The sequence below is a fragment of the Esox lucius genome, chromosome 12, assembly GCF_011004845.1.
Source record: "Esox lucius isolate fEsoLuc1 chromosome 12, fEsoLuc1.pri, whole genome shotgun sequence".
NCBI lineage: Eukaryota > Metazoa > Chordata > Actinopteri > Esociformes > Esocidae > Esox > Esox lucius.
In genome coordinates, this window is record NC_047580.1 from 16,864,278 (window position 1) to 16,878,546 (window position 14,269).

Below are 14,269 nucleotides of genomic sequence, written 5' to 3' on the forward strand. Positions count from 1 at the left end.
TGTTCAGTTTCAACCAACAGTGTGATTTCCCTGACCGTTTTCCTTGATGACTTTGAAAACAAAGTCCATGGGATGTCAGCACCCTTGGCACAGAGAATCTTGTGACTTGTCAGAAAAGGATTGGCTGGTCCTGGTTTCTGGTGGGTGTGAAGTAAGACTATAATTTACCCATGGTTGTACAGGCTAAAAATATTGTTCACTGTGGTTAAGTTGACCCTGTTCAGCCAACACATTTGAGTCAACAAACTAAAAATAACAGTGTTGATGCCAAAGAGAAAAGTCTAATTTGTGCAATAAAGCTATTAGTTACAGCATGGGCTGCTCCATTGAGGCCTATCCATGTTATAGTGGTCAATTTTCTTTGTTGCCTAGTTCCGTCCGCTGACCTAGTTGGAGTTGTGATGACGTGAGTCCAGACCAACTGAGTCATCGATCCCAACCCATTTGACTACATCAAAATGGAGGATGTCTTCAATTCCAAGCTCCATGTTAGAATTTTCTATAACCATCTCTGGTTGGAATCTATTTGGCAGAACCGTTATTAAGACTGACATAACTGTTCTAGGACAGAAGTGGGTTGGGAAAGATTTTGCAAATAAATACTTGGGGTTTTAGATAAAAATAAGTCACTGGTCAGTTGTGTCTTGTGATATCCCAGGTGTTGCTCTGAATCTTTTCTGTGAGTTGGCCTAATCTAATAAGATGCCATGCTGGGAAGAGGATGCACATGGATGTAAAAGCGTGGCGCCAGTTGCTGAGCTCTGTTTAAAGAGCTTCTTGTATATAGTAATCCACCAACTCCTAGAAGGACACAGAGGAACATGATAGTGGACAGAGGAAACCTGTTACATAAGTCAGGACTGAGTGTGAACTCAATGACCGCTACATTACATATCTTTTTTCAGAACTTTGTAAAACAATTTTTTTAGGAGTTGTCATTTTGTAAAGGAAACATTGATTGTTGAAAGTTGATAGATATAGGGCTTGTTTATATTACCCTACATTATCCAATACATATCAAAGAAGATTGAAGATGCTGGATTGTTTTTTTTACCTTGCAGATATTGATTGCTTGAGATGCCACCTTCTGAGGTGGGTATGCCACATTCGATGAAGCCTCCCTGGATTTTGGCACGTGTGAAGACAATTCTGTCAACTGTATCAAGTTTCTCTGCAGCCCGCACACATGTCGCTTATTTGTCCTGTGGTTTACATGTGCCAGTGTAAATTTCTAACTCTACGGAAATGATTATGTAAACCAAGAGAAGTCTGCCTAGTCTCATAATGAAAACAAGCCCTAATGAGTGTGCAGCTTGTGATTTACATACTAGGCTATAGATAACAGAAATAAAACTGTTTTGCATGGCTTTTATAAACCATGTGTGTAGAAAACTTCCCTACATTCTAAATACCCTCAGACAGTTGAACATATCCTAGTTCTACCGCTTCGGTGGTTTTCATTCTTAGGATTGTTTTGACTGTGAGGGCACACCAAGGTTGCCCTCTTTTGTCCTGGATATGTCCAGACAGTATTTGCATGTCATACATAGGGAATGTGATAATGCATTCAGGTAAAGTGTTGTATGTTGGGCAGTGAATACATTTTAACTTTGGGGTAAAATGTTTGATCCACTTCAGGGATTTACAATCATTTGAATACATTTTAATGTTGGGCTAAAATGTTTGGTCCACCTCAGGGATTTACAATCATTTGAATACTTTTTAATGTTGGGGTAAAATGTTTGGTCCACCTCAGTGATGTACAATCAATTTAATACATTTTAATGTTGCGGGAAAATGTTTGGTCCACCTCAGTGATTTACAATAATTTGTGCCAGGAGGAGGTGCCACAGCAGCATCTGTTTGTTGTCGCCTCCATTCAAATTACAAACGAGTATCTTCAAAAGGTCCCACATTTTACTCTGAGTTAAACTATTAGGGACAAAACAGTCTCAAATTACATTATTTTTCACTACAACAAAGCCTGAATAATCTGGTTTTGCCCAAAGATATTTAGAGATACCATTTAAAAGGGGAACAATTGGAAATGGAAACTTCATCAGACAGGTACACCAAGTTCACAGAAATATTTTTAAATTATCCAGTTTAAACCATAGATACACACTGATTCAGTTTTTCCAGCATTGCAGCTTTTTTTAAACTAATGTATTTGCTGGAATAAATTGTTGGACTTGATCTGAAATGTACCAATTTATTATTGAAAAACATATCATGCCTCGTGAGCTTTGCCAGTTCTTGTACCTTATCAGAACCCAAAGTATGTTTGTTCACCCCAATATGTGTAAACAAAGTAAATGTAATAAAAACACTATACATTGCATTTATCCTCAAAACATGTTTTAAACTTCACATATGATATAATAGATACTTGGTCCTTGAAAGCAAGTCTTAGTCTATTAATCTGAGTGTACGAGAGAAAGCTTTGTTATTGTTTCAGCTGCTGACTGCCACTTGTTTTTGCCATTGTGGGGATCCCCTTCATGGTAAATGCTGCATCTGTTGTTTGAATCTCACCTTACCTTTAAAGACTTTGATGCTTATTCCCCCTATTATGGGATGAAACCTCCTAACTCCAGGATAGTAAACCTACAACACAATCATAGTACAACAGAGAAAAACTAAACTCAACACTGAACTGAATGTGTTTATTGCCAAATAATTTGAAACATCTTTACTCCAACACTGGAGTTACTTTAGTTAGTTATATGAGTGGCACACAGCACTGCCACAGCATCCTGTCCTGTCATACATGCTAGTTTTTCCTTACCAATAATGTTAAAGGCAGCTTGTAACCTTCAAAGGACATATTCAGCTGTTCAAGAACATTCTAAGTATCCAATGTCTAGGACTTGATTGCCAACATGAGAATGGCAGTTGAACCAAGAACATGGCAATACTTTTTGTCTGTATAAAGGTTATGGTACTACGCCACCCAGTGACACACATTTGGGGTTTCCCCTTAGAATCAAAAAGCTTGTGATTTGTCAGAAACAGATAGGGTGAGGTATCATTGACCATGACCCGTGTGAGTGACAACACTGTATATACAAGGGCATGGTACACACACGCACACACACATATACATATATATATATACATATATATATATATATATAAAGCAAGAATATATGCTACAAAAAAAATTTACTTGAATATTTGTAATCATTGGTTTTTGTTGGACATGCATTTAAGATTAAAAAAAAATCTATGTAACTATTACTGTGGAATTGTCGTTCACACTGCACACGTTGGTACTACTTATCTCTTGCACTTCTTATCTATTTATTGCATGTGGCTACTCCAAACATAACCTCATTCACCTGATTATTACTTACTGTACCTACTGTAGTGATGCCATTGGGTGATATAGAACACACACTGAACCCTGAGTTGCTTTCCTGCTGACATTTTGAAACGTTCCGATAGACATTTTGCTCCATCTAACACGCATGGTTCTTTGACATGCAGAATAAGGAACAACGTTGGTTCTGTTCATGGATAATGCAATCTTCAAACACATTTTAGTTTTATTTCTACATTTTAATTGTCAAATGAACAGTGTGAGTGTGTGTTTGTGTCAGTCAGTCCACCTTATGTGTTGAACTATCTACTGACTTGCAAATAGAAACTGTCTCTGAGCTTTATGTGTGGCTTGGTCTGATAAGATTAGCTAGTTACGGAAATGACGGGGCTGAGTCTGAATTTGTTAATTCTAGTGAGTGAAATACATAAAGGCCTATTTTACTGTTAAGTTGCAATTGTAATGGAAGGTTCAGAGAAACAATCTGAAAATGCATTTTCATCACATTGAATAGGCACATGGCAAATAAAATTTTAATCTATTCTGAAGTTAGTGGTTTTGACTTTTTTATTTATTGTACTTACAAGCAACTATGAAAATATTAAAAAGCATATTGTAATTATTATTATTTTTATGTCAAAACAAACTTAATATACCCTATTTCACATTCAAAGTCTGTGCAGTGAATTAGTAGTTGCATTTCCTGCACAAATTACAATGCACAAATTATTCTGTCATGTTAGACAAATGAACTGCGGCCAACATACAATACAAAAAAAGCATTCAAAACATGCCAGCAATAAAAAGTCCTTTTAATTGTTTAATAATGTATCTCACATTATTAACAGTACCTCACATTACATCCCTGAGTAGCCTGCATACTGTTTAAGTATGGAGGATGACCAGATATTTTTGGATTAAATGACGTAACTTACCAAAAGATTTCTCTAAACTCTGAGATGAATTAGAATCCAGTACTTAAGTGGATTAGAGATTTATTGGTTTCAATAAAAAAAAAAAAATACAGCTCCGGAAAAAATTAAGAGAACACTGCACCTTTATCTTTCCTTTCCAAAAAAAGTCGAAAAGGAAGGTTTTGAGTGAGGAACAGAAGGGTTGAAATTAAGAGACTAATTAAGAGACTCAACTTTTTTGGAAAGGAAAGAAAAAGGTGCAGTGGTCTCTTAATTTTTGAGCTGTACATGACCTGGCTGGGTATATAAATAGCATATTTAAAAATTAATATCTGGCAACTCATTGTTTGTACATTTTCAGTGCAAATGCAAAGAGATTGATCACACAACAAACTGGCAGAGTTAACCATAAAGAGGAAGGGATGGTAAAGTCACACAACATGTGAATAAAATATAAATAAATCAACAATCCTGAAATAGGGCCACGCATTTCAAAGATTTTCTTTGGTCCTCATTCACGGTAATTGAATTGCATAAGGAACCATCTAAATGTTTTTCTAGGTTTGCCTGTACTCTATGCTTGCTCAAGTGCATAAAACTATAAGAGGTTAGGCAGGGTATACAACATGACGCTTTCTGGCTCATGGCTGTTGCTGGTACTGGCTCTCTGTTGCAGTGTAGAAATCTTCCAGGACACTCTGCAGGTACTCGAAGGTGGGCCTATCCTCAGGCTTGTTCTTCCAGCATTCCAACATGATGTCATAGAGCTCCTGCGGACAACTATCTGTACGCTGCATGCGGTAGCCTCTCTCCAGGGAGCGGATCACTTCTGGGTTCGTCATACCTAGATGATACAGCCCACACAGAAACACATCATTACAGGGGGGAGGGTGAGCCTGACGGTGCCTGCAAATTACATGTTAGATTTGGATAGCTGTGCTAGCATCACCCAGGGTTGCTCACTTGTGGGCTTGCCAAAAGGATTTTGCAGTTTGTACAGTTGTGTTGGAGTCTTGAACATGACTCAGTCAAAATCAAGCATCAACGTTATTATTTTTATTATCGTCATTATTATCATCTTGGATATATCCAAGCACATGCAAAGACAAACATGAAAAATAATAACAATAATAATAATAATACAGCTATCCACTCTCATTCCTGTTCAATTTTTATTTACATGAAGTTGCCTAGTAAGCTACGAACCAGCCTGGATGGCCACCACTTCTGACAAAGTGGTGGAACCAAAACGTAGGACCCCTACACAAAACTGGGGCATTTGCATAAAGTTAGGAAAAGCGGAAATACTCTCGCTTCCCAACCATGCTCACATGGCCAACAGGTCCCCCTACACACTTTGAAGGTAGGGGAACCCTCATTGCGAGTGTTGCAATCCTTGCATTCCTTCTCGCTGATTTGCCAAAGGGTCCCGCAGGGGATAGTGCAATGTACAATTTGTTTGTACGTCCTTGTCGCAATCTAGTAATTCAACTAATGGTGGCCTGTGAGCTAAGAATAAGAACCAGAACAGCATTGGATGTGCTTCAGAAGACACATACCTCGACATTAACTGTCCTGTGTTTGCTGAGAGATCCTGCAATTAATCAGGGCCATAAAAATGAATATCATGTGGTGAAAAACGAGGCAAGGGTAAAAATAGGGCTCCAGTGTTCAGAAGCAATCAGAACCAGTTAAGAGGCAAATCATATCATCAACACGTACGGCTCCGATGTTTCATTGGTTTTAACTGTGGCATGGTTAAACTTTCTATCATTAAATTAATCATTCCAAACTGCAGTAATTATGTGATGTTTGATTACTGTATCCAACCTATGACAGTTGACTGCAATTACTCCACTTTTACTGCAAAATCTAAATTGCAATCTTTTTGTTGTGTAGGACTAGAGTGCATGTGATCATTCATGTCCTGACCTGGATATGGTGTACGTCCATAACTGATGATCTCGGTCAGTAGAATGCCAAAAGACCAAACATCTGATTTGATGGTGAAGGAGCCATAGTTGATTGCCTCCGGTGCTGTCCACTTGATCGGGAACTTGGCTCCTTTTAGGGCACAATAGTATGATTTCACTGATACAAACACACAAAAAGCTGGGTGGTTTGGTTGACATAATCCCTGGGTTGTTATTTGTAAAATGAGCAATGTTGGATTGTTGATAATGGCATGTTTTGGTCATCTTTAACAAGGGTGTAAATATGGATGACAGTGTATAACGGCTGCCTAAGGTTCAATATATATGGTAAAATTATTTTAAATACTGACCCAGCACCATCACAATTGTTGAACTGAACCACATTTCTCATACCTTTTCAAATGTGTGTTTTCTCAGCATGTAATACAAAATGTCTTAATGTATTTCTTTATTCAAACGTATTCATTCAATCCCACACATTTCAGTCTGACACTGTAATAAATTTCACATTACAGTTTCAACTAGAATTCCATAATATCACAGATTCTTATTCCAAACCATAACAGATCTGAAAGCCAATCTTTGTCTTCTACTGCAGTACTAAAATGTGTTATTTTAATGCCATTGAACATTATTAGGCATGGTAGGCATCTTACCTTCCCTAGCTGTGTACTCATTGTCCTCGATGATTCGGGCAAGGCCAAAATCAGCGATCTTGCACACCAGAGCCTTTGAGACCAGGATGTTTGCAGCTCGTAGATCTCGGTGAATATAGTTCCTCTGCTCAATGAAGGCCATTCCTTCTGCAATCTTCAAAGAAAGCCATAGTTAGATGTCAGAAGACAACTGAAATATTGGGATGCTGGTCTCTTCTTCCCCATGATTGTTAACTAGCAATGTGTGAAAATCCAGGTAGAAATATGATAACAAATGTACAGCAGAGCAGAGGAGACAGAGGAGCTATATGTAAGCAGATTGAGAGTGGCAAATATATATGTGGATATAAAAAGTCTACACACCCCTGTGAAAATGCCAGGTTTTTGTGATGTAAAAGAATGAGACACAGATAAATCATGTCAGAACTTTTCCACTTTTAATGTGATCTATAATGTGAACAATTCAATTGAAAAACAAACTGAAATCTTCGAGGGGGGGAAATGAAAAATAAAAACCTTACAATAACCTGGTTGCATAAGTGTGCACACCCTCTTATAACTGGGGATGTGGTTGTGTTCAGAATTAACCAATCACATTCAGACTCATGTTAAATAGAAGTCATTACACACATGCCGTCATTTAAAGTGATTCTGATTAATCACAAATACATTTCAGCTGTTCTAGTAGGATTTTCCTGACATTGTCTTAGTTGCATCTCAGAGCAAAAGCCATGGTCTGCTTCCAAAACATCAGAGGGATCTCATTGTTGAAAGATATCAGTCAGGAGAAGGGTACAAAATAATTTTCAAAGCATTAGATATAACATGGAACACAGTGAAGACAGTCATCATCAAGTGGAGAAAATATGGCACAACAGAGACATTACCAAGAACTGGACGTCCCTCCCAAATTGATGAAAAGACAAGAAGAAAATTGTCAGGGAGGCTTCCAAGAGGCCTACAGTAACATTAAAGGAGCTGCAGGAATTTCTGGCAAGTACTGGCTGTGTGCTACATTTGACAACAATCTCCCGTATTCTTCATATGAATGGGCTATGGGGTAGGGTGGCAAGACGGAAGCCTTTTCTTACAAAGAAAAACACCCAGCTCGGCTGAAGTTTGCAAAAACAAACATCAAGTCCCCCAAATGCAAGTGGGAAAATGTGTTATGGTCTGATGACCATAACATTATGGCCAATGTTGAACTTTTTGGCCATAATTCCAAAATGTATGTTTGATGCAAAAACAACACTGCACATCACCCAAAGAACACCATACCCACAGCGAAGCATGGTGGTAGCAGCATCATGCTTTGGGGCTGTTTTTCTTCAGCTGGAACCGGGGCCTAAGTCAGGGAGGAGGGAATTATGAACAGTTCCAAATACCAGGCAATTTTAGCACAAAACCTTCAGGCGTTCGTTAGAAAGCTGAAGATGAAGAGGAAGTTTACCTTTCAGCACGACAACGACCCAAAGCACACACCAAAATCCACAAAAGCATGGCTTCACCAGAAGAAAATGTAAGTTTTGGAATGGCCCAGCCAGAGCCCAGACCTGAATCCAGTTAAACATCTGTAGGTTGATCTGAAGAGGGCTGTGCACAGGGGATCTAACGGATTTGGAGCACTCGCAATCTGACGGATTTGAAGCGCATTTGGAAAGAAGAGTGGGCAAATATTGCCACATCAACATGGGCCATGCTAATAGATTCCTACCCAAAAAGACTGAGTGCTGTAATAAAATGTGTATATACATATACAGCGGGGGGAACAAGTATTTGATACACAGAATTCCGGCTCTCACAGACCTGTTAGTTTTTCTTTAAGAAGCCCTCCTGTTCTCCAAAGTAACATCCACATGAATGGCAGGACCCAAGTTTTCCCAGCAGAACATTGCCCAAAGTATCACACTGTCTCCGCCGACTTGCCTTCTTCCCAAAGAAAACATGATTCATCAGACCAGTCACCTTCTTCCATTGCTCCGTGGTCCAGTTCTGATGCTCACATTCCCATTGTAGGTGCTTTCAGCAGTGGACAGGGGTCAGCATGGGCACCCTGACTGGTCTGCGGCTACACAGCTCCATACGCAACAAACTGTGATGCACTCTGTGTTCTGACACCTTTTTATCAGTACCAGCATTAACTTTTTCAGCAATTTGAGCTACAGTAGCTCGTCTGTTGGATCAGACCACATGGGCCAGCCTTCGCCCCCCACGCGCATCAATGAGCCTTGGCTGCCCATGACCCTTTGTGACCAACTATTATAGAACTATATAAACTTAATTCATGTACCAATATCATGAGAATAAAACAAGATGCTTTATTTCTTCATATGGTAAAATACATAGGTTTTTTGCTGAAAAGCACTAGACAGAATATGAACCCATGTGCACTGGCTTCACCACTTGATCCCATTAAGTTACTCAGCTAAATTATTTGTAAGTATTTTTACTTTAAAAGTCTTTCATGATACATGGAAATTGCATCAGACTAATCCAATAATGTCTTCCTGTTCCTATTCTTTATAAATTAAATGTTTTGTCTCTGTCTCTCTCCAATGTTACTAATATTTAACTTGAATGTCTTCCTAATTCCCTGATGTCATTTCACTCTAAAATCTACAGAGAACAGATGGCACAAACATGCACTCACGATAAGCATAGCTTCACAAGTTCTGCTTTTTCTCTAAGTTCCTCAATCACTGTCATCTGTTGCAACAGGTGTAACAAATGTATTAACTGGTTTTAAACTGAAATATACACAGTTGACAGAAATACTGTATGTTTTTTGTTCAGGCCTTTTAAAACAAAATCTCAACAATCTTAAAAATATTCTTAAAATATTGCAAGAATTGGCATAAAGCATTTGGCAATATGAATTTGGTTTACAAACACAGTCTGCCACAACCCTTCTTCTGCCAAGCTACAATGGAATTTGAATATTGAAATACTGCCCACAACAGGAAAAACCATTGCTACAGAACAAAGGCAGGATCGTCATTTAACAGCACTGTATGCAAAAGAGTGGCTTGATGATGGTATGATAGGTACATGGGCATAACAAGACCAAAGTATTCTCCTGTTGTTTTGTTACGGTATAAGTCACATTCCTATTAGCTGTCCACAAAATGTGTTGCCAAGGTAACCTGGTGGTCTAGAGTGTTGGTGGTTCTAATTGCTGAAAGTAAGAATGTGTTCTTAGTCATACTTACTTAAACTAACATTGTTTGACTTTGACAGACAGTAGCTGAATCTTACCTGTGCAGAGAAATCAATGAGTTTGGGGAGCTGGACACGGTTCCCCTCATCACTCTTCAAGAAGTCCAGCAAACTGCCTAAACACATGCACACACACAGATCAAACAAAAGTAAATAACATATATGCAATGACGAGAAATGTATTGTATGGTAACGTGACTGCATACAAAATCTCAAACTGTAGTGTACACACCCTTTTCCATGTACTCTGTGATTATGTAAATAGGTTCTTCTTTGGTAACCACAGCGTTCAGACGGACCAGCTTGTCGTGCTGCAGAGCCTTCATCAGGTTAGCCTCAGCCAAGAAGGCCTCTACAGACATGGTGCCAGGCTTCATGGTCTTCACAGCCACCTTAGTGTGCTTGTTATAGGTAGCTAAATCAAAAGACACAAAGACAACCACATTACCCCTGCTCAGTTTCCAGAATGCATTTGAAATTATACTGTTTGGTCTAAATACACCCTTCTTACAAAGTCAAGAGGGATTGAGTTACAACTACATGACATGAATGACAAGTAGCTTACCCATCCAGACCTCTCCGAATTGTCCAGCTCCGAGCCTCCTGTCCAGTTTCAGGGACTCCCGGGGGATTTCCCAGGCATCCTTCTCCCAAGGCTTCTGGGGCTTGGGACTGATGCAAGGACTGGTCAAGGCCTGGCACAGACCATCTCCCTGCTCTGTATGATGCAAAGATTAGACATGTAATTTCAAATTTGACAGCGAGTGGTTTTGAATAAAAGATGTAGTCTGGGACCTTTGCGATTAACACAATTGTTTTTTTAACCCCCAATTTGTGTCTGGATGTGTAAAATGTGCATAATCTATATAATTTCCTCCCCAAGAAAAGAAGATTGGTCCATATTATCAGACAGGTTTACTATTTAGCTATGAACATAATCAACGGTAGCTTAACCAGGTATCACATTGGGCTAATACATCACAAACTACAAACTCAAAATATGATCATGTTTCTAGTTAGTTGACTTTGATGACCCCAAAATCTTTCCAGTGACAACAATCTAATGTGACAATGGTCCTAAGACCTACCATTAACAATGTTACAATTAGCCCTGTCAAATAAAAGATACTTTAGAGTTCAGGAACAAGGTTAGTATTCCAAAAATCTTCCTCTTTTTACCTTGGCCATCGATCACTTTCAATTGTGTATTTCCCTGTTGACTGCATTAAGTAAGGTTTCCAATCAAAAACACATTTTTGACCAATGGGTTGTTTTCCCAAATGTACAGTATGATTAAACAAAATCTATATATGTCTTTGTAAACAAAATTGTAACTTATCGCTCCATAAGACTTCATGCTACAGGTTGTAGCTGCATGCTTTATGATTTTTGATGTACTGCAATCTGTTCTGCTTTTTTCTTTCTGCAAGAATGGTTTCTTAGCTGCAAAACACATCTTCACTGTCAAAGCATGTACTTTGTTACCAGATAACTCGGTCAAATGCTAAAGAACTACTTCTATAGATTTCCTTCTTATTCTCTCAAGGAAGTGACCTTTAAATTTGCTCTCACTTTGTGAAAGTCAGCTGCATTACATCAACAGTACATTCAACTCTTAATTTACTATCACTTTAGGTCAATCAGTTCACAAATGCTAAATACATTTTTTTTGGATATAAAATATTAGTGATAAAGATTTATAGTGATTCCCTACACTGTCCAATGCTTGTTTCCACTTAAACAGAAATTGAACAGTGAACAGTTGCAACCAATTATGCACCTTTGTATACCCAAATCATTTCTAGTGAGTAGATTTTGTGAAACACAAAGACAAGATCTTAGCAACACAAGACAAGATTGTTACTCTGTGTTGGGTTCATGTTTATTTGTATTCATTCAAATGTTACATAGCAAATAAACACTTCTGCTTGTGTCGTAATCTACTTCACTTTCATTATGTAATTCAAAATGATTATTACCAAAGTTGCAGGGTCCCAGATCCCCCTGGCTCTTAACCGGATCATAAGTTCCAGGTCTCAGCTCTGATGGGACCACGCCCAAATTAAACCATGGGCATAACCAATTTCTGTATGAACACTGCCACAGTAGGCCACCATTTTACAGTAGTTAACCAAGATGTATTGCTGTGTATTTTAGTGATGCATGTGGTTGGCACTCACTCTTATAGTGGCTGACCAGTTCCTGCAAGGTGGTGAAAGTGATACGTGGGGAGATGTAGAAGCCACCGTTGTCCAGTGTACGAATCTTGTAATGCTTGACAGTGTCTCCTGATTGGGAATCACCGTCCCTCACGGATAAGGAGTAGCTGCCTGTGGCAGGAAAGACAGAGGGAGTTACCTTTCTAATTGTGTTAGTGTGTTTATGTTTGTTCACAAGGTTTTTTATGTGCTCACCCTTGGTCGTCTCACTGTCACGAATCATGTACGATCCTAATTTGTTTCCAGATGCCAGAAGCTGCCTTTCTGCATCTTTTCTGCTCACTCCTTTAAAGAACCACCTGGAAGAGGATTACAATTACAACAGTCTGATTCCTTTAAGAACTCCACATAAATTATTAACGCAGGTGACTTCAGACAGGAGCTAAAATAAATTGTGCAGATAAATTGTCATTTTTTATGCTATTTGTTATACAAAAAACCCTAAAAATAAAATAGGTCTTAAGAGAAATGTGCTGTACAAAATGTAATGTATGTAGCTCTAACAGGACAGGAAATAGGTTTGTTCTAAGTTTAGAATTTCAGTTGATTACTATTGTGGCCTATTTACGATATCAATGTCAGACCTCTAATGCAAGATGCATCACTCAACCAAATTCCCAAAAGTTGGTTAAGTTGTGTTCCAGCTACAGTATTGCATGCAACAAAAAAGTTATATTGTTTACTAGAGTCACCCGCTGTGACATCAGTGCTATTTTGTAGATCTCTATGGGAAGACGCATTATAAAGTTCAGTTTTGTCAGTGGTGTCAGGGCCTCTCTTCATCTTGGGAAAGGTGGGTCCACCACAACAACTAATTCCACGGTTTCCCACTCCCGGAGTGATAAAACGTATACACTTTCTTAGGTTGCTATTCTTTACTGTTCGCCCCTGCCAAAAATGTACTAAACAAGCTGCTATGTGATTAATGCACCTGCTCAATCAAACATATCTGTATGTTTTGCTGGATTTAGTGTAATTTGATGTTTATTTCCTTGTAGATAGTGTTCATGTTTTTTTATTATTAACATTATTTATGTGGTTCCATGTGTTGTCTTGTCAATTGGAATTCCTTTGGAATGGTTTTCATTAAAACGAGAATTTGTTCCCAATCGATTTTGGTCAAAAAAAATATAAGAAATTGACAATTCACAATCGTGTTTGACTATTGAACAGAGAGCCCAGAGTAACATTTGTCGAATATAAATTGAAGCACTTAATTGAAATATTTTTGAGGGCCATTGATAAGAGACAGGTGTTGTAGTAACTTTATGCAATCTATTTAGAATTTGCAGTTTTGACAAAAACTTAGACCACTGTGTCCCTTTGCTAGCTTTCTATATTCTGAACTGACTTTCCGTAGTTGAAATGCCTGTGCCAATTAAATTCCAATTAAGGTACACAATATTTAAAGGGATTGCTTTGAAATGAAATGAATAAAACAACAACAAACTGAAAGAATAAAACAATTCTTCATGATCAATTCAAATAAATAAAAACAAATGTGTGACAATTGACCTCACATAATGCCAGACAAAAGAGAGTCTAATAGATAAATGTTCCAATTTAGCATTTCATTTATAAATTCCTTATAGTATATATATTTATATATTTTTTGAGAACTATTGATATGGAACTAGGTTTTAAATCTAAATTACAGAGGGGATCACTGGAGAAGAACATTTGGTGTGGTTACTGGGGTTAAATATATTTATTAAGGGAGCCACACACAACAATCTTGTTATGTACATTCATAATGAAAGTCTAAATACATATTAGTGAAAATAGTGTAGGAAAGGAGTAAATCTGAATTTGCCCCACACAGTGTAACAATAAGCAACGTACTCTTCGGTTTCAAGGCTGTCAATGGCTACATAGTTACTAGGGATGTAGCCTTCCTGGCCTGTGACAGCATGTTTTGCTCTCCACCATTCTCCAGACCTGCAGAAAGAGAGATTGGGAGAGTGAGGTGCTGGCATAGATACTGTATTGTATACAGTGCCCTATATGT

General features: G+C 38.2%; 1 protein-coding gene across 2 annotated transcripts in view; it reads right to left on the reverse strand.

Moving 5' to 3' along the window:
* Positions 1–4,440: 4,440 nt before the first annotated feature.
* Positions 4,441–14,269, reverse strand: part of hck (HCK proto-oncogene, Src family tyrosine kinase) — a 28,949-nt gene continuing 19,120 nt past the window's right edge. For both annotated transcript variants that reach the window (XM_034295951.1, XM_010875543.4), the window contains exons 5-13: positions 14,104–14,199; positions 12,457–12,560; positions 12,223–12,372; positions 10,608–10,760; positions 10,275–10,457; positions 10,082–10,158; positions 6,827–6,980; positions 6,169–6,300; positions 4,441–5,080 (exon numbers count right to left, since the gene is read on the reverse strand). In XM_034295951.1, coding sequence (XP_034151842.1) covers positions 4,878–5,080; positions 6,169–6,300; positions 6,827–6,980; positions 10,082–10,158; positions 10,275–10,457; positions 10,608–10,760; positions 12,223–12,372; positions 12,457–12,560; positions 14,104–14,199 — 1,252 coding nt within the window. In that variant the 3' untranslated portion in view covers positions 4,441–4,877. The remainder of the gene's footprint in view (positions 5,081–6,168; positions 6,301–6,826; positions 6,981–10,081; positions 10,159–10,274; positions 10,458–10,607; positions 10,761–12,222; positions 12,373–12,456; positions 12,561–14,103; positions 14,200–14,269) is intronic.